The following is a 26,610-nucleotide window of genomic DNA, read 5'->3' as shown; positions in this document are numbered from 1 at the left end:
GACTAACAAAAAAAAAAGTGACTGCTGCTTGTGGGATCAGTTTCAAGTGAGGTTATTAAGCATTTGAAATAACCTACTGAAGTTATCCAAACAAGTTTCTTATGACTCTTAAGCTTGTAATTTTGTAAAAATGATGCCGCCTTCTTTCATTGAACTGTTTATACACATATCCAGGACTTACTTGTGTATTGCATTTCACTTAAGAAAGCCTTATAGTTTTGACATATGTAAGTGAGAGCTGCGTTGTGTTCATAGCTGCATTGGGCGAAACTGTGGACACTGGTGGAGAACTGTGTTGGAAAAACTGACATGGAGGGTGAGTTGCGGGTAGTAAGATTACACAGATTTCTTTGGTATCTAATTTATCTTTAAAGGAATTGGTAATGATGGTGAAGCCTGAAGGAACAGAACAACTGAGTTCAACTCTTAGTACCAGGTTCAGAGATTATTTAGCAGTTAAATGTCAAAACCAGTATTACTCAGAACATGTTTGCTTTACAGTGGTTTCAAGGAGCACTAATCAGTGTGAAGCTCCATACAGTAATATTTATTATTACCCGTTCTTAAATGCTGGAGAGCATAAATTTCTGCATTCATTGATTTGTGCAGGAGTTGCAGCACTGTAAGATGGAAGTTATTTTCTGTAACATTTTGTGTCTAATGGAATTATTGAAGATAGAAATCTGACCCCATGGATCTTGCATTGTGCTATTTCTTTCAGAAGCATAGATTGAGATGACAAGATACTAATGATTTAATACAGTATCTTGTTGCATATTTTATGTTCTGGGAGCTGATATTTATATAAACTCTTTGGCCTAGATTCTGGAAAAGCAGCCAGTTTCATAAACAGCAAAAGTTATTGACAAAAAAGGCACTAGAACTTCTTAGAACTGAAGTTCCCTAGGGAATATGTATGTTTTTGGTGAGGCGGCAGTGGTAATCCTGATGCTCTGCTCTCTCTCACTTTTTACACAGATTATTAATACTGAGACTATCACAGCTAAATTTACCACAACTTTTATTGCATTGTTGATAGGTGAATTTCTGTAATACTGTGTAGCGTAATGTTCTTGCATTGTTTGATTTCTTTTTTAAAACCACAAAGTCTTTCATGTAATTTTTCTATATACATTGATAATTTTTACCTATGTGGATAACTACATAAAAGTTGAAAAATTCAATTCTTTCAGAAGAAAATGAAAGCTGTCCAAAAAAACTTCTGTAATTTGATTAGATGGTTGCCAGGCAGTAGTCTGTCAGCATCCTTCATCCCTCTGCCTCCACCACCTTTTGTTGCAATGGTAATGTGCCTGTGACCAGAGTGTCAATGATTTGACTTTTTTCACTGGAAAGGAGACTCATCCTTGATGAAAAGGATGAAAATCTAGACACTTCGTTAAATGTTGAGTTTTATTAATTAAGGTCTAAGCAAATACACTTCTTTCTTGTAACTGCCAGCTCTCAGAATTTCAGACTTGCCTTGTATCTTGTTCATGTAGGACACCTTTCTGAAGCTCACTGATGTTTCTGTAAAGGTTCCTATTGACTTTACTTGGCCATTGATTTAAAAAACAAAGAATAACAGCTTGCGTTTTATTTGTTGGAAACACCACTATTAAAGTCATATTTCATTGTTTAAAAGCTTTTTGATCTCTTGAATTAGATAATATTCAGAATTTTCTTGTTTATGGTTATGATATATCAGATATCTATCCTTCTGTTTGGAATTAAGAACAGACTCTAGCTGATTAAATACAGAAATTCAGAAAAGGTAGAGCTAGTTAGAGAAGCTAGCTTTGTTGCAGACTACATCCTTACTTACTTAGACGTAATGAGAACACTGAATAATTTAAAACTATTAGTGTTTCAGATAACTGGAATTTTTCAAAGGTCTATTCTCTTTTGACAGCTATGGTTTGGCTAGCCAAGCTTGTATTATGGATTAAAATATGCACCAACATAGGTATGTTGGATGTTAAACTATATCTTTCCATTTCCCAGAGTTATATCCATGGAAAACAACCCAATAGTGAGGACTTTGATTAGGAGTGGGGAAGGAATATTTGAAAGTTCATCAGTATTATGTGGCTCTGCTTTGAGTCTCATTGCAAGCTGCATACAGAGATTTTTGGAGGCCTTTGTGATGTTCTAGGGGCTGTACTTTAAAAAGTCCTCTTCATACCATTTTGCAGAGAAGAAATATACGGATGTGATGCAGATTTGCTGACTATGGATTTTTTTTTTTAATTTTAATGAGGAAGAATAAGCACGCGTGGTTTAAGCTTTTACTGTCTGCATGCCTGACTTTGTGATGTGAGCAGTTCATGTACTATTGTATTGAGTCCACATGGAAAATCAAGTCTGAGAATATTCTATATGTCCTCCAGGATCACAGACTTTAGGAGATGGTTAGGAAATTATTTTGGAGTCATCATAATGTTGAGGTATTCAGACTACAGCTTACTACAAGTTCTCCAAGTTGCCCATGCCTTGAGGCACAAAAATCTCTATAAAGATTTCCCTGGCTTCTTTTTGACTCTCTGAAGATCCCTCAGGTTGTGGATGGGATGCATAATTTTCTCTTGAACAATCAAAGAAGACCTCCAGTTTGTGTCCTGTAGTACTTTGCTTATCAATTCAGTGGAATGTAAATGTATAGACTGCACTGATCGTAATTCAATAGAATATTGTGCGTATGCTGAGATAACAATGAAGTAGAAGAGGAAAATTTTCTGTGTATGTGTATGTATTTTAAGGTGAAAGTAATAAAGCTGCATTACTTATTACTCTTTCATAAATAGTATATGGATTTCTAAAACATAGGTGAAAATTTTGCAGTTTTATTTATGCAGGATTTCCTACTGAAGTACAAAGAAAGCCTGCTTGAATAGGTAAGAGCTTCATGCACAAAGCCACAGTAGACTAAGTTTTTGGTGAAGTCTTTTTAAGATTGTAGAATGCATTCAGGTATATATAATAAAAGATTTTTTGTTTGTTTATTTTTTAAAAAAGAGTAAGTGATATCAAGCATCATTGGGAAGAATTTGGTATTTGGTGGCTTTTGAAGTAGAATTTATCTATGTCTACATAAGAATCAGCTGCCTAAATGCACTTACTATCATGCATACGTTCAAAGAACTTTGTGTATAAAATAAGTTAACTTGGACTTTTGTCGGTGTCTTGTGGGTTGTTGTAACCAATCTGTTTCCTTTCAAACAGCTCCTCACTCGGTTTTTGTTTCATTCAAGTGTTTTGGGTGTCTGAATGTAAGCTGGTAAATAAAAAACAAACAAACAGATCTTAAGGCCTGTTACTGTTAGAAGTAAAGAGTTAATTACAAGGGGAAAACATTGATATTGTTAAGCTGATATTCAGATACTTATTATTTGCTTCTCAGTTCTGCTCTTTTGAGTGTATTTCACTGAATCACTCTGTTATCTCTGTCTCGTTAATGACAGAGGGGACAAAGGGAATTCTGCCCTTTTGTGAACCTGTGACTCAGGTTTGCTGAAGGGTGATAATACTGTACAGGTCAGGAAATAGAGTGTCAGATTTTTTGGTGTAGGTGTCAAAATATTCTCTCTAGTTTCTAAAAGGCAGGAATATCTTAAAACCTAAAGGAAGTCTTGATACCTCCAGTAGCATTTCTGGAAATGAATGCTTTATTTGCATGTCTCAGAGCAGGACAGCTATAAATAAATGTTGTGACAACCCTCTGATGAAAACTGTTGTGGTGTTTTAAGTTGCGATCGCTATACGTTCCCAATAACCTGTCTATTGAGTTAAGTTTTGGAATTTGATGCTTTACTTTGGTAGGCCACCTCTTACAGGAAACCATATGTTTGCTATGGCTATATGAATGTCTGCTCACTCTGTATAAATTGATCTAGCTGTAACCATAAAGGAAAAGCCATTTATTGTTTGCCAATTAGTCTGTTTTTTTTCTTTTTATCTTTTTTTCTTTTCTTTTTATCTTTTTTCTTTTCTTTTTTTTTTCCCCCTCCAAACAGAAGTCCATGTTTGTGTCCAGGCCTCTTGAACTGAACAACATCTCTCCCCCACCCCCAACAAACAATCAAGCAACTTACTATTATAAATATTGCTTTACAAATAAAGATTTATTTTCTTTTTCTTTCAGATGAGAACTCTCCAGCTAATTTCTGGGATTCCAAGAATCGGGGAGTGACTGGCACACAGAAAGGACAAATCGTATGGCGAATTGAACCTGGCCCGTATTTTATGGAATGTGAGTACATATTTATGCAATCCAAGGCATGCCTGTGATTGTATGAAGGCATGCCAACCAGGTGACAATTAATGTCCATTTTGTCAAAGTCTCTGAAAAACCAAAGGAATTGATACTTCTCCAAGGGACAATTTTTTTTTTAATGTCCTTGCCAGACATCATAAAGGAGTTGAGCTTAAATGTACATCTGTAATCTAGGGATGTTCTTAAATGGTGTACTTCAGCTTAAGGGAGAAAAAAATTACCTTTTGCAGTGTCATATAGTATACGTGCATTGAAAGATGAACTCCCTTTCTAAGAAGCTTAAAATTTCAACTGGACAAAATGTTAATGACAAATACATGCAAAGGAAAAGATAATAAGTCAGTAGTGCTAGTGTTTCTTAGTATTAAGGTTAGATTTGTCTTTAGGAAATATCAGCTGCCTGTCCAGCCACTTCTGGATTTTTCAGCTAAAGTTTTGTTACACTGAAAAATCTACCAGGCAGCTTTGAAACGTTGAGAGACTCAGTCTGACTGGAAGGAACAGGCTTCAGATGAACTCCGTGAGAAGTACTGGTAGTAAAGTTTCAAATCAGAGTGATATGACACTCCTTTGACTTATAGAAAGTTAAGCCACTCTGCTGTGTGATTTTTGTTTTTTGCTTTTCAGTGAAAAGGAGTTATCTTACTTTCCAGAATGTTTGGTCCCCTGGAGAAGTTGATATTCTAGTCCTGGAATGGTGTATGTGAGCTTGTTGAACGATGATATGCCTGCCGTCAAAGTGGCAGTCTGTCCCAAGTGAGCTGAGAGCTGCTCTACCACCTTTTCAGCTTCACAGTCATGAATCTTGCTTTATAAATTAGAAAAATTATATATATACTCTGACTCTATTATTACCTCACCGCATGCTGCAGGGCTGCTAAATGTAGGTCTTAACACAATTCTTCTTTTAATTAATGGATATAACAGCAGTACGTGTATTTCAAGAGGTGTTGTGTATCCTTTACTATAAATAATTAATGAAACTTCATATTTCTAGAACTCATCCGTGCATCTTGCCAAGTTATCATATGCGTTACACAGCACATTTTTTTTTACAAATGCAATACAATAATATAGGAGTGAAAAAAGTTTTAATAGGATAAAATTAAAATCAATTTCAGGAGTTTATTACAAGAAAAAACGGTTGAACTGAAGATGAAGATTAAGAAAATAATGAAGGTCAAGAAGATAATTAAGTTTCCTGGTGCCAGAGACAGCGATATGTTAAAGCAGATTAAGATGTATGTTAGAAGAGTTCCTTTCCTTTTCCTTCTTGTAGATACAAACTATATCCATATTGTTGCTAATACTGGCAGTTTGGCCTCCAGGGTATTTGTTTATATCCTTCAGCTGATTGTGTGTTGCTCCATAATCTACTGAGGTGAGGCTCTTGGACAATGTATTTATTTCATGTGAGTAGCCTAGGCTACTACTTCAAGAATTAGCAGTTTCAACTTAAAATCACTTGCACTTTGTAACCAACTGCACTTTGCAACTGGCCCTTACGAAGAGTGCAGTGTACCTATTCCTCAGTCACCGGGAGCGTTACCAGTTAACAGTTCTGCTGACATATTAGGAACAAGAATCAAGGAATTATGCAGCAGTTGAGACCTGTAAAAAGGGATGTTTATGAGTGTATGTTGCTGTAGCACATACTGTGGCAGATAAATATGTTACCAGTGATATTTGTGTTTGTAGTGAGAGGCCAAGAATTGCACTGAAATGCTTAGCTGAATTTCTGATCGCCCTTTGTAAAGTGGAAGCCTGCGCGGATCCGTGGCAATGTTTGCTCAGCAAAGTTTCTATTCTTAGCTTATGGGGGAGCTGTAACGGTGCCGTGACTGCTGGTGGCTGTGCTCCCCTACCCCCTCCTTACATCACGAAGTCCCAGCTCCTGCAAATGCAGTGGGTGGCCGTGCAGTTCAGATACGACCGCCATGGGGCAGCCTACGCCGTGCAGCACCAGGCTGGGTGTGGGGACCACTATGCTCTACCTCTTCCAGCTCATGTTCTCCCTGCATTTTGCAGACAGGGATGCTGCTCCGGTGTACGCCAGCTGCGGTGAAAAACAGAGGCCTGCTGCTAGCCTCTTTCTCCCGCTGTGGTGCTGATACAGTTTGTGCTCTCAGTGCTGCACTGAGTGTGGTGCTGCTGTCATGGCAAGGGAGCGAGAGAGAGAGGCAAATGGGGCAGCTGGTGTCCCCGGGAAGTGTGGGCTGATTGGTGCAGTTAAGGTCTCTCTGATGCATTATTCTGCCGTTGTTTTCCAAACATTGGAACAAACTCTGCAAGTGTGGATTTCTTGTGTTGAGGAATATCATTATCAAGAGTCAGAAGATATCGTATGCAAGTCATGGAATTAGGGGGTTGTCATATTTACTTGTCCTGGTAATGACATGCGACAGAGCATTAGCAGCTCAACAGGGCTTCCCTAGCAATGGGTAGAACTATTAGGATGGAGAACAACTCCAGGCTCTGCAGCAATGTCCACAGTTTTTTAAAGCAATTGATGTGCAGGATTGCTCCAGCTCTGTTGCAGAGACTTGCAAGTCTCTCTATTGAACATACGATGCTTCTCTTGACCTGGTCCTCTGGTCATTGCTTATACTCTGACATGCCTGAGCTCCAGAAGGCTGCTATTAAGCTAGATAAGTAACTGAGGTAGAGATGGACTTATGTGACCATAGGATTTATAGCTCAGAGCTGTTTCATTTTTGTCTGCTTGGAGCACAGGCAGCTCTGGATTGCACTACCTATATGCTGCTATACCTATATGACCAGCAGGCTCCCTTCTCTTCCTATCCATGAGGAGAGATGGGGGTGTTAGCCGCAGACTGGAGAAACCTCGAGCCAGCTCTGGCAAAGAGAATTTATACATGCCTGTTAAGAGTTATGTTAAATAGCTATGATAATTGTTTAGGAATTACAGTCAAAAGATAAGTGAAACTGGCCTGATGTTGCCTGTCTCTTTGTCAAGAAAAGCAGCTGAACTGAAGAATTTACTAATGTTGAATAATGAGTTGAGATAATCCACATCCAGATTACTCCAAAGGCTTTGGTTGTGTTTTTTTTCCTACCATTGTCAAAGCTTCAGGACATTGCAAATCTTTTCACCAGTAAGGCTGCAACATCTCTGTAGGGCAAAGTGTGGAGGACGACAGTGTTGCTAACAAACCACATGCAAATGAATCTCATGCAGAAGGAATATTTCTAATTTAATTGCATTGATGTTAGTTCAGTAGGAGTTTGGATTAGGGCAGCAGATTCTTGCAATCCTCAGATTTGTGTCTTTTTAAGAAAAGCCTCTTTATTCAGGAACTTGCACTGTTATTCCACAAACATAATTGTAAACATATTAATAGTGTAATTGAGGTCTCTGGAATTTATGCTTAGTGTTAGACTTGGTTAAGCATTTTTCTGAGTTTGGCATTACTATGTATCTGTGGTCTTTTAATGCGATTTTTCAGGCGTTTAGTCTGTTCTTAAAACCCCTCCTTGTAGATTTAGCATCTCCTATTTCCCAAGCAAGTAACATGTATAAAGGCGTAGTTTGCCATCTCCTGCATTCAGATCAGGCAATCCCCAGAAAGAAGAGGAGGGAGATACTCATCATATTTGTGCTAAAGAGACATCAGTTCCCCTAAAAGCACTGAAAACTAGCAAAACAAAGATGATCAAAGAAAACTCTCACTAGCTTTCAGCAAAAATCAACACAAAAAATTTCCAAAGACTGTACCCTCAGAAGGGGGAATCAAAAGAATCAGCAATGAAATAACGAGAAATAAACTTAATGTGCTCCAGAAATAGGAGCACCCTTGGAGGGGAGGTGCTGAGGGAGGAGAAGACGAGTATGTAGAGGGGAAATAAAGTACCTGCAAAGGACAGACTTCAGCTCACCATCACAAACAACTTGGGCCCTTACGCCATCTCCCCTAGACGAAGTGGCTGGCTTTACGCTGCCGAGCCAGCTGCTACAGAGGTAGATGCTCTTCTTTTCTTTCCTTGGGGAAAGATGAAGTGTGATGTAAGCATGAAAACGGGCTCTGTCATTTTAGGGATTCAACAAAGTGAATATGAGCATCAGTATCCCTGAGATGGAGTTTCATTGCTTACATAATAGAGATGGTTTAAAAACTTTCTGCTCTGAGGCTTGGTAAAATGTGTGGGAAGGAAAACAGAGACTTGCTAGACAGCTCTGTTAAGTTATTGGCTGTATAAATTTCAGGAGGATTGTTCAGAAGTGACCACAGCTCCACAGAAAGTTTTCTTTCTTCTGTAAAATAAAGGGACAAGTTTGGGGAGCATTACTCTGAGTAGGCAGTAACAGCATGACAGTGCAACACAACTTAATGCTTTCACGGATTGTGAGTGTGTTTGCTATGGTTGTCTAGCAATTGGCCTCACATCAGGCTCTTAAGCACAGCAGGTCCTTCAGCCCCTGACGTGAGAGAGGCTGCAATTGCCCTAGAAATGATTTAACAGGGCAGAGAGTTTTTCTGGGCATGTCAGTCTGTGCACGTGGGATGGCAACGGCTCCCTTTGGAGTGTCGTGCTGGAGTAGACATGACAATATTCCTTACAGAGAATAGAGGTAGCAGAAAGATGCATGGAAATGATCAGTGGAAATGGCAGCAGGAGAATATGAAAGGAACCTTGAATTCTGTGAAGGTTAGTTCATAGAAACAGCAGCCCTTTAGAAACTGCAGCTTCTAAATCTTCAAGGTGAAGCTTAAGCAGTATAGATGGTCCCAGGCCTGTACTCGAGTCCATGGCATGGCCCTGTTCAATTTATTTGTGTAGGCATAGAGGCCAGGGGCCTCTTTGAGATGGATTTCCTGGAGTTGGGCATAAAGTCACATTTATTTGTATTTATCAGCTAAATTCTTGGTTCTATGAATATTACTTTCAGTATCCACAAGAAAGACCATCCCCTACTTTACTTGTAATGTAATATTTTTGCTAGTGTTTATAATACTCTATGTTGTAGTCATTACTGTAAGCAGAATATAAATACATTTATTTGCATATATTTGCTTTATTGATGCTGTGGGTTTGAATCTTGAACAGTAATCCATAGTGGCAGCTGTTGGGATTCATCCAGAGACTGCCAGTCTTGTCGCTTCAATCATTTTCAAGTCACCCTTGGGAAGTCTGTGGTTAAATTACTTCTGGTAGCACAGTGCAATACCTCCAGTATAGTGGCAGCACAGACTGAGTCTGTTTTGTCTGCTTAAAAATCTCGGTTTTATGACTTGAATAAGCTATGAGATATATTCAGAAAACGTGATAATACATGTGTTTGTATTATGCTAGTATAATGTTACAATTAAAGTGTTATATAGAATTCTTTCTCTTGACTCTGTATTTCTATAAAGTTGTAACTTTGCAAAAGCAGTCTGTTGAGACTGAAACTTGCCGTACTTTGTGCTCAGTGGAGCAGATTCCTAGCCCAACTTTTTCATTTCATTTTTGTTTAAGAATAATGTGAATTTAAAAAAAAATCAACTTCATAATTGAGTTTGTTTTTAGCTTTTAAGGGCTGCTTTAGTGAAGACTTGTTTTATCTGATAAAGATAGAAGCACATTTCAGTATTTTTAGTTGTTTTGACCAAAATGGTCAATGTTAATGAGTATTCTATCAACGTGATTCATGGCTTGTATCTGTTTTTTATATGCTTTTGATCTTCCTTTAATTTTAGGTTTCATTTAAGTGAAATTCTAAAGGTCATTTACTTAGGTTGAAATGAGTGTATGTAACACTGTGTGACTAGTACCCTTATTCTAACTGGGGACTATCTTGCAATTATTGTCCCTAAGCTATTTATGACCACCTTCACTGAGTTAGAACTATTTTTTGCTATACTTCTGCTATATGTGTCTGTTGTCTCTCAACAGCTATTTTTGAGTATCAGAAATACCTAAGACAGAATTGCATCTCTCTCAAAATTTGTGGCAAATTTTGCCAATTTTCTTAAGCACATAATATCCCCAGTAGATAATAGTTAAATGCTTTGCTAAACTGGAATATAATAGGCAATGCTTATGACTGTGAGTAAAAACAAGAATATCTGTGATACAAGTGATAGCATGGTGAGAATTTTATAAACAGCTGTTGTTTGAGTAATTTCCGTTGAAACAGGTTAGATGAACTAGTATCAATAATAGACAATTTATGTCCCAGTAGTGCCTCTTCACCTAAGAAGCTCTCTGTAAGTCCTCTTAAGCCACTATCGAGTTCTTATTATGCCGCCTGTAAAATAAATCCTATGATACACCTGCAGAGCGAGACAGCAAGTACCTGGAGGCAACCTACTTTGGCACTTGCATTCTGCTGTTTTGCTGTTTGCTGTTCTGTGCTGTTACAAGTAGGATGTAATCACAAAGATAAGTAGTTAAAATGATGTAAAGAAAGACTGTTAAATATCTGAATAAACAGCTTGTGTTCATTAAACTCTCATGATAAAGAAAAGAAATTCGATTTAATGGATGTGTGAACACTTTTAAAGCACTACAGTTGTTTAGCAAGGGTTTGTGCTCAACTGAGATATGTGAAGGTTTAACCTGTGGCCTTTTCCCTGGGTCAAGTCTCCCTTGTTAGGTTTATAAAGTCTGAGCAAAACTAACTTAATCTGTTGTAGTGCCAAAACTTTCTTAAATAAGGTTTGCAAAACATGTTCTCCTATTATTTTTTAGATGGATCGCTGTTGTCTACTTTAGCTCACTGAATATTTGAGCATATATGTTTATATCTGCAGAGAACCATGGATTCAGCCCAAGTAACTTTTTGTGTCCATCCGAAGTGTCCGAGAACGTTAGCTGCTGTGCAGCTTCTATACAGTTAATAGGGAGTGCCGTGCATCTCCAGAGACTGTTGTAACCCGGCCAGGATCTGACTTGTCTTCTGGAGGTATCTCTGCCCATTGCTTATAAATGCAGTGTAGGGGGACTCCACCTCTTAATTTAAATGTTTCATTAACTAAGATACCTCTGGAGCAAATTGTTTTTAAAGGAAAAAAAATGTTGAAATGAGTTGTGTGTGTCCTGGAAAAGAATGTGTTCTTCTATAAATATGTTGGTGATTGTGTATTCCAAGTATATTTCTACGCAAAAACAATTTTTTGATGGCCAAAGATAAAATATGAAAGGCAGGAAACAGATGAAGTGGGAGACTTGGGGGAATTATTCATGTTTTAAAAGCAAGCCATTATTTGGAATAAGCTGATAAGATGAGAGTGCATAGTCCATAGGGAGAAATACAACACGATTATCTCATGCAGGAATTCTTTTGAAATTCAAATGTCAGTATTTGAGTCCCAGAAACCCTTTGTTAATTCCAACATTTTTATATAATGGACTTGAGTCTATGGCTATAAAATGCTAACAGCCATTGGCTTTAGAAAGAGGGGATTATGATGTTAGGGAGGATTCAGATTAACTAATTAACATAGCCTTTTTCTATGGCTCTGTATGGTAAGTTTTAAAGAATCACAGATACCTAAATTTCATTTTGTTCTATTTTTAAATGAAGAGAAGATGTCTGCTGGCTGTAAGACTTTCTTGCAGTCTGTGTGATATCTGAAGGAATGTCCCTGAGAAGGGAATGGATGTGGGATGCTCTGTGTTTATGGGGCCTTATAGGTAGTAACAGAGATGTGTTTTTATCAGGAACAGCCATGGCTATTGGTTATCAGTACCTCTGGAGCATAAGAATCCATCAGATATCAATCACAAGTATTCTAATCACAGTTTCTCTGATAACAGAAAGCTAGAAATGCCAAAGAGCCAGATCCTCGGTACTATGAATTGACAGAGGGTTCCACTGCGATTGCTTTCATTGTTAAGTATTAATTGTAGTTTCTACCATTACTAGTTATGAAAAAAAATCACACTTGCTGTTTTTGATCCTATGAAGGAATTGTATTCTCACTATATGCAAGGTCTAATCTTGTAAACCCATACTCACTTTAGTGATGCCCGTATGCATGTGCCATATTGCCCACTTCTCAACTTCATGCCAGATTTCAAGCCCTGCTACTTTTGTGTCAATCCCATCAACACAGTGCAAACAACAGTTCTACAGTTTATGTGTGTAGATCCGTACAAGGCCCAAGTTGAATTAACACTACTCCTATTGGGAAGTAGGGGAAGAGGTCTCAATACATCATGTTTCTCAGTGCTCAGCTGGCTTTTTCTAACTTCAAGCAATTAGTCTTGAAGAGTTTTAGAGGGATTTGTGGTTTTATTGTTATTATTATGATTTTAACTCAGTTGTATGAAAGGTCTCTTTCAATCTATTTTTTGCGTTAAACATTTTGTTCTCCTATCACTAGTCACACATAGGTATTAGAGAGTACTATGTGCTTGTAGAAGTCATTATGAGAGAGACATCTGAGGATCAAAAGCTCCTTGTTTTGCATTTCAGCCTTTAGAGGAGCATACATGCTACTGTAGTGCGAATGCGTAAAAAAACCTGCTGTCCATCTTCAAAGATATTGTGGTAGTCCGTAGATGGAAGACTTGAGAAGCTGATAGCCTTTCCATTCCTAGGGTCCTTTCTGAAGAGATGTGTTTGGAGAAATTAGTCATTGTCAGTAGACTGAAAAACAGCAGCTCCAGAAACCCTCCAAAAGCAAAATTGGGGTCATTTGTAAAGCTGACCAACACAGTTGGAAAGAAGAAGGCTTGGTGGAATAGTTTTTCATCTTACTACACTTTCATATAGTCATGATTTGTTCACAATGTGATTAAGACTCAAGATTTGAGTCCTGGTTACTTGATGTATTCATTTTACATGATATGAAGAGCCAGGCACTTACGAAAGTTGGCAGGACTTACCCCAAGCTCTGGAACTCCAATTTTGTGTGAACTAGAAAAAATTATGTGTCCGTTTGACTGTAGGCATTGTTGATAAGTCAACATAAATCCTCAATTTAAGAAGAACTTGCAGCTTCTGACTCAAAATTGAATATCTAATTCATATCTAACATATCTAATAAACTTTTGTAGTTTATTAGAAATCCTGTTTGTATTTTGAATTTTACTTTAAAGCTTGTGGTAAATAGAGCAGGTTAGATGCATCGTATTTTGACTCCATACAACTCAGTTGTAAGTAGGAAGAAGTGGGATCAGCAGCTCTCTACTGGGTGAGTCCCTGGTGGCACTGTAAGCCAGATGCTTCCCTTTGAAGGACTGTTTTGAGATGCAGTCTCTTTGTTCTCGGAGGAGGATAGTAGAGGAATGTTGAACTGTAACTGCAGCAATTAAAAAAAATTCTTTTGGCTGAGCAGGCTTGTAGAATGGATTTTTCATCCTCTCTCAACAGGGATAAGTGGACATTTTGTCTTACAGCAGTGAAATACCTCAGCCTTCAAGGAATCGTGCTGCCTGTCTCAAAATGTCATTTGGAACATTGCAGTTTTGTATTTTAGGACTGCTGACATACTGTTGAACCAAATCAGAGGGACTGCACTGCACAGACTTTCATGCACATCTTCTGGTCTGTCTGAACTGGATGCTATAATTTGTGACTGTCTATGGCCATTTCTGTATGCAGAGGTAAACCATCACCAAACTCAAACCAAACAGAAGTTGTCCCAGCAGAGAAGGAAAGCAGAGATTGTTGTAGGTAGGGCAAATACCACAGGACCAGTCTGCCATAATTATAACTGTTTAGTCCAGCTGGAAGAACACAGAGAAACAACAGTGGAGGTCAGGATTTAGTTAAACATAATACACTTCTGTTTGCAGTAAATGCAAGCAGCAAACTAAGCTCTGTTCAGGGGGACCAGAAACAAGGTGAAGTGTTCCCCTTTCCTATGTTCCAACATGAAGTGCTTCAGGCTTCCTTCTCATATGTATTATGCAACTTCTTCCAAAGTGTGAAAAGAATCCTTCTAGCCAATATCTTGGTAAGGCTTTTTCATAACCAATTATAATGAAACGGTAGCAGAAATATTAGCTGGAAAATACGGTAAGTTACTTTTTCTTAAGCAATAGAAGGTCTCGACACAGTAAGAGGGGGTAACCTGCTGCTTTATGCTTAATTCACTATTAAAGTATTTCTGGAAACAGATCACTGAATGATGGATCCTACTCATATAGAATGACCTTTCCAATGTACAGTAAATAGCCTATTTGCAGCTTTTCCCCATGATCAGTCATGCTTGGATCTCCACTCCTACCTGAACATCAGAATATCTGTAGGGCTAATGTGGAATCCTAACTTTGAGAACTTGAGTTTTGTAATATTTGTAATATCAAGCTATGTCTATTACCACCATCAAGAGTATTTTTGGATCAGCATACTAAATGATAGTAGAAGATTTGACAGCTCACAAAAAGGGGAAATCTTAAAAGTGGGGCTCTGCCAGAGATGGTTGCCACAAGATGAAGTGCTTTAAAGATTTTCATCTGCAATTTGGAAATAAATCTAACATTCCTACTGATTTTATTTGTGGTTGGTATGAGAATTAGAGAAATGGATAAGAACAATGAAAGATACATATAGAATGATCTAACAAGATAGGCAGAGCTAAATAAAATTAATTTTGATTTAGTTGACTTCAGGATGATATGCATGAAGGCCAGAGCTGCAGAGTGGTGAGTGTATCCTGCATGTAAGTATCAACTTGCTGTTTTAAGCTGTGACTGAGACCTCCAGTGCATGAAGTGGAGAAGGGGCAACAAAGAGCGCAATACTGATCAGAGCAGACAATCTAATGATTTCTTTTCTCCTCAGTCTTCTAAGAATTAAGTCATAGGAAGAAACAATGATTGTCTTAAAGAAAATATGGTTTTATTATAATCCAGATAAACATACCCTGAATCTCTGCCACTATTTCCTGCAGACCTGTGTTTTACTGTGCATAGAGGGATACGTGGAGCCATTCTGTTCTCTGTGCCCTTGCCTAAGGTTAGGGAAGAAGTGCGAGCAGGTAGCCTCAGCCACCGCCACAACTCAAGAGCTTGCTGCGCTTAGCACGTATTCAGCAATGCAGGTCTCCCTTCTATCCTGTCTTGGTGAATCACAATTAACACAGGAGAAAGTGATTTATTTGAGAATTATTGCTTTGACATGAAAGAAGCTTGTATAGATTGTGTAAACAGAATGTCTCTCTTTAAGTTGTTATGTCAACATATATGTTAATGCATGTGTCTAAACAGGCTACACAGCCCTTTCCATTTGAGAAGCAAAGTAATCAGTTGCTTTAACACTTCATGGAGTATCAAGATATAACGTATCTTTAATTCCACCTGTGTTTATAAAACTGTAGAGAGGGGCATCAATTTCCATCTGACTAAATAATTTAAGAATAAAACAAATACATGTCAAATTTTTTGATTCCCAACTTCCAGGTCTGTGAAAAAATAATAATTCACTCTCTTATGTTGAAATGGACTTTTCTTCTCAGCTGAATATTAATCTCATTTCCTTCCCCTCTGGATCCATTCAAAACAAAGCGGGTTAATATGAAGCATAGTTTGTAAATACTTAAACGTTTCTTACTCATTAGTAAGTGGACATCTCAACTGCAAGAACTGCAAAAAATGCACTGCTGTTTTTTCACCGACACTGAGTAGAAATCTAGTTAAAATTAAAAAAAAAATGCAGAGGTTACCCACACTTCAGCAAAAAAATTTATTCACTTTTGAGAGAGAGGCTTCTACAGGTTGAGAGAAAATACAATTCAGTTACCGTTATTGTGTACTGAAAATATTTTAGTAAATCATGCTGGTGAAACAGCCCACACATTTGAACAGAAGTGAACTATGACTCCCTATATGCATGTATTCCCTTCGTTGTCTCTCTCTTGTCCAGTATCAGTCACAAAGGATTTCATGCGATTAATGTTTTTCAGCTGAAATAAAGATCTGTTTTAAATACTACCATGGTGTTAGTGGAGCCCTCCGAGCTACTACTCCATGTATCACTGTGAAAAACCCTGCTGTGATGGTAAGTTTAACCTATTTATTTGTTCATTTTATTTATGTAAGAAGATAATATTAAATTTCAGATAAATGTGTCAAGATAAATCTAGTTTTACCATCAACTGCAATTTTTGCAAAAAATGAGATTACTTGACAAAATCATCAAAATCAGGAAATGCTTTTCTAAGTTTTGTACTTTTCATGATTACAAAAAGGAATCTTTTTTGCTAAGAATTTGACTTTGCTTGCTTTCAACTTTGAGGCTGCAGGTATGCTCTAATTTAACAGTCTAGGTAAACATTTTCCAATGGTTACCTAATACAAACTGAATCCTTATCAGAGTCTCCATTTGTTATTACTGTTTGTTAATATTTAAAGTTAAGCTATTGATGAGATAGCAATTACTAACATAAAAAAATAAGACTGACTGGACAGCATTCCTCTTGCAGAAATAAGTTAATTCTTTGAGTGTTCGTATACCATTGAAATTTAGATAATTCTCTATCGAGGGTTATTGTTTCCTTATTACAGTTTCCTTATGAAACTTATGAATTCCTTATGAATTGTTCTTTTGAAATACAGGATGTTTTAAGGAATTTTTAATTGTTTAAAAAGAAATGTATATTTTTTAATTGAATGCATACTATATGCATACTAATATTTTGGAAGCTCACTACCCAAAAGAACATCTGAACTTTTATCTTTCAATACGCATTTATATCTTTGGGAGTTAGACCTTTTTGTCAGAGTCATTGGTCATTATTGTGTGGTTAATTTTTGCTTCCTTTGAAAGGCAGTACGAAGTCCTGAATATTCTGGAGACTGGACGTAACCCTGACACTGCTGATAGAAGATGTAGTTTATGTAAACATGTTTGTGCTAACAGTATGCGGCTCTAACTAATAGCAAGCTGTTAGTTTCCCTGATAAGAATGTCATATGAGAGCTCAGATGAGACTTACTAAAAATGTTATGTTGGGTTAGTTATACATAAGCATACCTATTATTAAATGTTAATACTGAGCACTATTTTCATATTGTCAGGGTTACACTTTAAGCAGTCTAGTGGAGGATATTACATTCTCTTGGTATTGTTGATGTCTCTTATTACAGAAAAGTTGGTTGTGCTGAAAGAGTCAAGGTACATGTCCAGGTTTTCTTGAATTTGTAATAAGTTACCTGCTTACTTGGATCTTTCCTAATTTTGGTATTAGGTGATTAGACATTTAGTGAGAGCCAAATCACACCAAGTATTTCAGTCCATCTTATGTTTTGGATAAGCAATTAACATTCTGTTGAGTTCATTTGAACACTGTTCTAGTAGACAAACAAGGTCTGATCTAGCATTCAGGAGCACTGTTTTCCCAGATAAGCTAGCCTTTGTAGTTCAAAATTCTAAGTGTTTATGGTGGGATCAGGTATGGAAATTGGAACAGAAAAATTGAAATTGCTGTTCAGATCACAGTGGAGCTGGAAAACAGTAGATAGTGAATCAAGACACTGATACATCTGAAGCAATGTCAGCTTGTGAGGACCTCCACTACTGTAAAATTGCTAGAGAATAGTTATAAATCGTTGTATTATAACTGAATTGTAAGCAGTTGTATTTTCTATGGAACATGAAAAGTAATGATTAGTTATGTGAACGTTATTCATACAGTAACCTAATATAAACTGAGTCAGTGACTTAGCAGAAAGACATGTATAGCATAGGGAAGCCCTTTTTGTTGATAGATAATGTTTTTAACAAGAAAACAGTACATGTTAGAATAAGCCAAAGAAAGAGAGCACACTGAAATACGCCTGGGTTCTTTGACCCTGCACATACAGCGTAAGCTTCCCTCAGGGATTAGCCCCTTGTTGCTTCCAGGAGCCTGTGCTTAGAGCAGAGGAAGCTGAGCTGCAAGTAAGCTGTTGTGTTTCCAGGCCCTCCTGTTTTTCCTGCCTGCTGTTGCTGCTTAGGGCTCCATACAAAGTCCTTGCAGTAATGATTTCGTGCTCGGTGGGAAAGTGGTAGAGTTTGGAGCATTGTGGTGAGAGATATTTTACCTTGAAAATGATGGTGAATCATGAATCAAGCAATGCAAAAAGGAAATGGGCTGGAATGTGAGCAGTGGCACTTCCCGCCACAGTGCGTTCCTTCAGCTGCGTGCCCAGCGCCGGCAGGACGTCAGGCATCAACGTCATCGCTCTTCCTTTAGCATTTGATTTGTTTGCCTGCGTGTTATGCTAAATGTGAGAATTTTGCAAAGAAAGAAATTCTGCAATATCAGTTGTTGATTTTGCCCTGGTGTTTATACTGATTCTGGTTTTGTTCTTTCAATGTGCTTGCTAATCATGGGAAGTATTTGAAAGTTAATGATATTAAGTTGCTTAAAGCAATATGAAAAGGTATGGTTGCATTTTCAGTTAGTGCAAAGCAGTTTTCTTCACAGTTTCCACTTTCTAGTCCAGCTATCAAGTCACCCCAAAAAATTTCTCAATTCCATAACTTCTATTTCATCTTCTAAACAACTCTCCAGATGCTAAATATTACTTTACATACTTAATCAAAACACATAGGTGTTAAAATTTTTATTTAACTTATTTTTATTGCTTACTAGATCAGATGACTTTCTATTTTATTCCTTGTATATATATCCCCAGTGTAGTGTTTGGATGAAGCTTTGTCAGCAGACTGTGTCTACTGACAGTCGTCTGTCTGGAAGTGAGTGCAGTGCCTACCTGAGGAACCATTTCACTTTTAATATATCCATCAATGTTGTTTTTGTGAGATTTCCTAACTGGTTGCGCATCTTCCTCTTGAAAAGCAAATTCTTCTGTTAATCATAAGAACTTTACTTGTGTATGTAGTAATAGGACATGAGAATTTTTTTTAAGTAATACATAAATCCCTTATTAGGAAAAGTAGAAACCAAACCTGAAAATCTCTGAAATATGTGTATAGCTTTTAGAGCACATGCATACATAGATTAAAAAAAAAAAAGTCTGAAGACTTGAAGACTTTTGTTAGTCTGTCTGTGATCTCTTTGCTGTTTTTTTTTTTTTTTGTTATTGTTGCAAAGTAAACTGTCTATTTGTGAAAATCAACCAGTTACACATACTGTCACTGGTTAGCTCTTACTTTGGTATATATTACCAATTCATACTGTTGATGAATTTTAGAAAATGAAAGCCCATAAGAAAATACAGTTTCTTTTTTTATTCTTAATCATCTCTTCCCATATAATAGCGTGTATATGCTCTGTTCCGATGGTTGCAAGGATTGATGTGTTAATACCACATGGCATAAATAGTAGGTGTTTTCCTAGAAACTGATGCTATTAACTTTTCCTGTGGGTAATAGTCAGACATTGGTCAGATTCTTCTCCTGTGTATTACTTTACAGTTGCATAATAACTGTCAAACATGTATAAAAGCAGATGAAAACTTATGGGATACACTTTATTTTTTCTGCTCTTCAGATGGGAGTAGAAGGCATGGATGAAGGTGCTTCTGGAGCCCATCACTCTCGGAAGTTAGTCAGCTTTACCCTGTCAGGTAAAAAAAAAAAAAAAAAAAAAAGTTCTCATCTAGTTTTTGCAAATTATTTTTACAAAAAGAGAAAAAAGTGTGTTAAAATATTCAAAAGTAGAATGCATTTCTTTATTAGCTTCGCTATGAGCTCATTCTGGTGACTTGAAAGATGTCATTTTTGCAGAGAACTTCTGTTTGTTGAAAACAATCTGGAATTGTGAATCTGTAGGAATTAAAGAAATGGATTTGGTGGATCTCAGCATGAGAAATGTGCAGAAGTTTTCAGTTTGCTCAAGGGACAGTTCCTCTCAGATTGAAGAGAGGAAAACTTAGTCTGGAAATAAATTGCAAGTTTGTCCCTTCCCTTTGAAGAAAGCAGTAAAAAAGCAACGGCTGCAAATGGTGGTTTACAAAAAGCATTGCTACTTGATTTACTTGTAGCAGAGAGTGCTAAGCTGTCCCTACTGCAAAATAACTGAAGTACGGTTTACCAGCCTCACTTGTTTCGATTAGCACTAGACCATGAATGTTTAAAAACCAAGTGTAGAATTAATGACTTTCAAACTGTTTCTTCAGAGAAGGCCTGTAAGAGTAGATGCTGAAGCACTGATGCAGTCAGGCAGAAGGCATACAGAAGAAAATATACATGGAGAGCTTTGCTGAACGCAGGCTGGATTTGATAGTTTTCTAGCACTAAACAGATAAATTGGCTTCTAGACCCAAGGAGCTATGGTGACAGTATCCTCATGCACCTGTTTTACATACTTTACATTTCCTTTAAATTTCTCATTCCTGGGACTTCTGTCCTGTAACTGCAGAACAGAATCTGGAAGGGGGAAAAAAAATGTTAACGAGACAAGTGAAGTAATTTCTCTTGTTTTCCTTCCTTTGGTACAACTCAAAGAAGGTTATTTGAAATGTGTGTCCTTCCAAGTCTTTGCTAAAAACACTTTAAGAAAATACATTTGGATGAACACACGTCAAATTGTTGAGGATGAAATGATGGCAAAGGATGGATGTTTCAGAGCAGCCTCTAAAATGAATGAGGAAAACTTAAGTGAGCCACTTAGCTGAATCTTCCTGATTAAGTGAAACCTATAAATCATGACAACATATGTCATACATCATTAGTAACATTGTACAGTATATTACCATATTAGCAAATCAGTGTGAAATAAGATTGTTAATGAAATCAAAAAATCATCTGCTTCATGCCTGGAGATCTTACAGGTTTGTAATCTGTGCTTGTGCAGACTGATACAAAATTAAGTCATGTAGATTTTTTTTTTTTTAAGGGGAAAAACCGTGTGTCTAGGGAATCTTAGTCTCTTCATGGTTGTCTCACCTTTCATAGCTGGTGGACTGCCATGCGCTGTTGGACACAGAGGGCTGTCTTTGTGAGAAGTATCGCTGTACTCTGTCCCGGCAAAGCAGTTTCTGAACGGCTTTAGTTCAAAGATCGTGATAGAGAGCTCTGTGCAAGTTTGCAGGTGTTATGCATATAGAGTTGATGTTTTTAAAGGGAGTTACTTTTTATTTCATTGTATTTATCTTATGCAGCTTAATTCTGAACATTAGGTAGATTTTTTTTTCTGAATCCATAGGTATGGCATTTCATTTTAGTATGCTGAATTTTGCCTTTTTTATAAATGGCTGAGCTAAGTGTGTACGTTCCAATTGCAGTAGAGTCATGAAGACTGCTTGCCCCATGCTAGAATACCTAATGGAGAAAGGCACAAAAATCTTTTTCTTCAGCAAACCTAAACAGAGAATTGTTTTACAGTTAAGTTTAAAATCTAATATTTTATCAAAAATGCCTTTTTTTTGCTCTTGTTTAAGTGCATGTTCTCATTAATGTCCGTAGATACAAGAATATGCATCCAATAAAGTCATTCGTTATTATTGTGAGTTGTAAGAAGTTTCAGTACAAGATTTTCTGTAGATGGGAAGAAGCATTTTCAGAAGACCTTGCCTCCTTTTGTATGGGATAGTTTGTCTTCCTCCAAGCTGGAAGAGTATGCATCATAGTTCACAGCAATCTTGTTAATGAATATTTGAAATTATGTTTCTCAGAGTCTCAAGTTTGGGAAAGCATGAGTTCACTACGTTACCTCCCATACAGTTTTTTATTTTAGTCACTTTTCCTCATCCAGAAACAGAGCAAGTACTGTGTGTGTATGTTTGTTTTTTTTAAGAGTGGTAATACCTTAAGTATTTAGAAAAACATTTGTGTGTAAATTGAAAGGTCGTGCTATATTTTGTATTACAAATGACTGGAGGCAAGGGTATAAATGAGGATATTGATACCTTTCCTCTCCATAGTCTTTTGGGAAAACACTTGACTTCCTGCTTTAACTATCTTCTGTGCACTAGTTACCAGTTACTGTACGATGAATGTTATGTTGCTTTATTTAGTGGTTTGTGGTAAATTGATTTCCTGGCTACTATTTTAAGAATATAACACTTCATGAACTGGTTTTAATTACTGTGTTACTTTTTTTTTTTATTATTCTCTCTTTTCTTACTTTAAAGATATTAGAGCAGTTGGACTTAAAAAAGGCATGTTCTTCAACCCTGATCCTTATCTAAAGATGTCTATTCAGCCAGGCAAGAAAAGTACATTTCCTACATTTGCTCATCATGGTCAGGAAAGAAGGTCGACTATCATCAGTAACACAACTAATCCTATTTGGCACAGAGAGGTAATGTATGCCTTTTAAGAGCGTTCTGCCAGCTGATGCAGTACAAGGCTTGTATTTTCTCTTTATGCATTGGTCCTGACTGTCGGAAGGCTGTGAGCCTGTTTCACAGCTAGTGATTTGGAATGACACACAAATTAGAGTAATTCTAGAAACCCTGTTGTTTGACATAAATAGCTATCATCTACATGTTTAAGCTGTGTGTTTAAGCTACACTGCTATGAGGTTTTCATTCCCTTCTCTGCTAATAAGAGTTAGAAGCATTCAGCAACCCTGTAGATTCCTTGCAATTGCAAGAATAAATTAATTAAAATGGATTATATCTTGTGAGAAGACTCTTCAAGAAAAGGTGCAATAAATGAGTATTCATCATCGGTGATTGCAACCACTGTTCATTCAGAAAAGATGCTTTTGATGCACATAGCAATTGGCAAGGTTTCTGTTTCATCAGGCAGACAGGATGCTTTTTGGTGTACTGTATGCGCTGCTGTAGAAAGGAAAGCCCAGGAAGGATTTACAGCACCACCTAGCAAGAAGAAAAAAAGTTGTTTGGCAGAAGCCACTTTTCCAGATTTGTTTGTACTAGGTAAGCTATGCAGACCTCAGGGAGGGAACTGAACAATGCAGTCCCACTACAGTCTTCAACACATGAGCAAAGCTTTATCTTTGAAGGGATATGTTTATGTGAGAAATAGTGTTGAAATAAACCTCTCCTTAATGGCAGAAGTCCCTAGTCTTTGAGGACCAGTGAGTGGGCTTGGAGAAGATTTCCACAAATTGTAACGAAATCAAACAAGTGCTGAAGCAAGACAGGGCAGGGCCAGCATTAGCACTCCTTCTGGACCGCTTGGTTGTGAGAGGGAGTGTAGATTTGTTAAAAACTTCAGAATTTGAGAGTGTTAATTCTAAATTGGTTCATATTCTTTTTATCTATTGATTTCTCTATCCATCCATCCAGTAGATAGTAGGAAACCCTAGTCATATTTTCCCCATTCTTCTCCTCCAGGCCCCTTTGTTTGCAGCTTATTGCAAAAGTGATAGTGTTCACTGAAGCATACATTACATCATCTTGCTTTAACTGCTGAATCTTCCCTGTAGCAATGCTCTGACAATACCAGCTTATGATCCCATTACATATGCTGGACTAGTGGTGCAGAATTGATCCTTTTTTACATCTACTGCTTTCTGCAAAGTGAATATGTAATTTTACACCAAACAGAGTGACGAATTTTAAGTTCTGTTTATCACAGGAACCCAACTCTGGCATTTATGCTGCATAGAAAGTGGTTTTATTCCTGATCCAATTTAATTGCTTTTTTTGAATGTATTTATTTGAAGTCCGTAGTGGAGTTGAAGGGTTTTTCCTTGTTTTGTACCCTGTTCAATATGTCTTACCTATCCAGCTAGATTTATATTAGCCATTGTACTGAAATTGTGATTTGTTTGGAGATCTTAAAAATGGAGGATAACATAGGCTTTTCAGAGTACATTTTACCTGTACTTTTCTGTTTGTTTGAAACTTCTTAGAATCTAGAGGAAAAAAATCTCTGGCTTCTAAACTGGTGTTCCTAGTGTTCCTAAGGGTGTTTGTCAGCATGCTGTGTGTGCATGAGCACATGCTTGTATATTTGCCCCTGAATTACTTCTGAATCTTTTGGACACCTGCAGTCAAGTCTGACACAGCAATACAGATCCCAAAAATGAAATATTCATAGATTTTGTGAAAATGAGCTCTAGGTTGACGACTATGACTGTGATAGTGTTCTCCCCAAAGGAAGGGTGGGAAAATGACTTTATTAGACACCAGGAAACCATTTATAAGTTAGCACCATGTGGTATAAATGCCCCAAGTGCAGGAAGAGCTTTGGCTGAAGCTTAACACTGTTCATTGAGAATGACGTGAACTTTGGATCAAAAATCCATATGAAATTCTGCTCCTTTATTTCCAGTGTTCACAAAAATACTGTATTTCATTAATATTATATGGTATGTTTCCAACTTTGTCATGTACATGGACAATTAATTCAGCAACAGTGTGGTGTTAGAAGGGAAGTTCTTGAAGCACAGCCTGGAAAGAGACTCTTTCCTTCTTCCCCCTGCACTGGCACTGCTACTCTTGTATTCCCTGGTAGAGTACACTGAGGATTCGTTCTCCTTTTACTTTCTGCTATCTAGACTGAAGCAAGCATTAGGATACATTGGTTTCTCCTTTCTGGCATGATCAAAGTGCTTTCCTGCAGCGTTTTTTTCCTGAGCACTTATTTTTGAGGAACAGTAAAGGCATGGTTTTTCTGAGAGGCTGATTATATATGTGGAAATACAGTTCTTAGTAACATCATCATTTGATGTTACTATTATGCAGTATGGAAACTTCTATACTCATCAGTTGTTGCTTTTGGAGTTCACTGCAAACTGGTAGTAAATATGTTTGGACTTTCTGAATAAAGGTATATTGATATGGTGTCAAATATTTCTTTCCTTCCAGAAATATTCTTTTGTTGCACTTCTAACAGATGTCCTGGAAATTGAGGTGAAAGACAAATTTGCCAAGAGTCGTCCAATCATCAAGCGCTTTCTTGGGAAGTTAACCATACCAGTTCAGAGACTATTGGAGAGACATGCAATTGGGTAAATTAATACATTTTTAATACTAACTTTCACTGATTGGTGAGACTCAACATCTGGGATGCTAGCACAAAGCAGCCTTATCCAGCTAATTCTTTACGTACCTATTGAACCTACAGTAGGAAATTTAATAAATATATTTACTAAGAATATGTAGCCTTATTGCCTGATTGGAAAACATCTGTGTTTCTTAGCCTGTTCTGAATGTATTCATGTTTGTGTATACATGCATATGTAAGTTATTTCTAACTTAATTTCTTTACACAAAAATTTGTCCATGGCTAGCTAACCTAAAAGCAAGGTATTGTTTAGTGCAGTTCTATACAATTGTGTGCAAACTTTTTAGAACAAGCAGATTTTACTGGCTCATTTCTTTTACATTTAAAGAATTTTAATTGTCAGTTTAATAGTCAAGAGTTTTAATATCCCTTCAGCTAAGTGGGCAGAACTACAAGGCTGTGGCTGGTTATTTTCAGAATGTTGGTGATATTACACCACTAAAATTGCCTTAGCAACTGTGAACAGAGCACTGTTTAATTTATTGTGCTGTTTTAAAAAAGGCCCACACTTTTTGGCTATCCATGGCGTTTTAAAGAAATATGTTTTTGAGATCTTTGAGCTTTTTTTTTTTTTTTTTTAACTTTAAAATGGTCACTGGGAGCGATCACAGTACAACAAAATGTATGATCAAACCGGGCTAAAATATGCACTGAGAAGAGTAAGACTTTGTAGTCGGGCACTGTGATATGTTGATACGAAACGAATGACTGGAGATGCAGCAGTGTGCGCAGAAATACAATTTTAGGTTTAAGAAAAAGCAGTATTTTACAGTATGTTGTTTTGCCAGAATCTTTTGGCCTTTATATTTGACAAATCAGGCAGAAAAAATAATTCCTCAAAAGACAATGCAAGGAACTGAATTGTTCAAATATGTTTTGTATAGGGCCTAACTCAAAGTCCATCAAAGTTAATATGTCTCCACTAACTTTAAGTGGGGATGAAGCCCATGAGGAACTAAGGAAGAGTATTTTCTTCCTTGAGAGGTTAAGGGCATGGCAGTATCATCATGCTTTTGTATAAAAAGCAGGATATAAACAACTGGACTCCTTTTTCACAGATATTCCCATCAAAATAACAAGTTGCATAAATGGAGAAAAACAAATTCAATTTGAAAACAATTTTCAGCTTTAAGTTTCCAAAGTGGTGGTTATACTGGTAAGTAAAATAAGAATAAAATTGTAAGAGTAGCTTAAAATTCTGATGGTGTCTTCTGATACAGAATTTATTAAAAAAAAAAAGGAAAAAAGAAAAGAAAAAAGGTCTGCCCATGTGCTTTGTAATGGTATAGTGGTATCCAAGTGCAGTTCAGATGTACATAGAACCTAACTTTACTAAGAAATGTTTCATTTCTGTGTTTCAACAAATTGTTATAAGTTGGAGCAAGGAGCTTTTTCTAATGAATTTGCACACTGCTAGATACTCAGGAACAGCAGTGACAAAATCTGGTTCAGGGTGTTAGTTTCCATGCTAAATCTCCAAATGGTTTTCTGTGCTGGGATTCCTCATGGTG

The 26,610-nt window shown here is 37.1% G+C and overlaps 1 protein-coding gene across 4 annotated transcripts in view; it reads left to right on the top strand.

Moving 5' to 3' along the window:
* The window catches only part of HECW2 (HECT, C2 and WW domain containing E3 ubiquitin protein ligase 2), a 177,890-nt gene that overhangs the window by 85,813 nt on the left and 65,467 nt on the right, over positions 1-26,610 (top strand). For all 4 annotated transcript variants that reach the window (XM_062578146.1, XM_062578145.1, XM_062578147.1 and 1 more), the window contains 5 exons: positions 4,142-4,249; positions 16,132-16,226; positions 19,665-19,740; positions 22,249-22,418; positions 24,901-25,043. In XM_062578146.1, the coding sequence (XP_062434130.1) occupies positions 4,142-4,249; positions 16,132-16,226; positions 19,665-19,740; positions 22,249-22,418; positions 24,901-25,043 (592 nt within the window). The remainder of the gene's footprint in view (positions 1-4,141; positions 4,250-16,131; positions 16,227-19,664; positions 19,741-22,248; positions 22,419-24,900; positions 25,044-26,610) is intronic.

Source organism: Rhea pennata, chromosome 6 (assembly GCF_028389875.1).
Source record: "Rhea pennata isolate bPtePen1 chromosome 6, bPtePen1.pri, whole genome shotgun sequence".
Taxonomy (NCBI): domain Eukaryota; kingdom Metazoa; phylum Chordata; class Aves; order Rheiformes; family Rheidae; genus Rhea; species Rhea pennata.
Note: the sequence above shows the minus strand (reverse complement) of the source record. Positions and strands in the feature narration are given on the sequence as shown.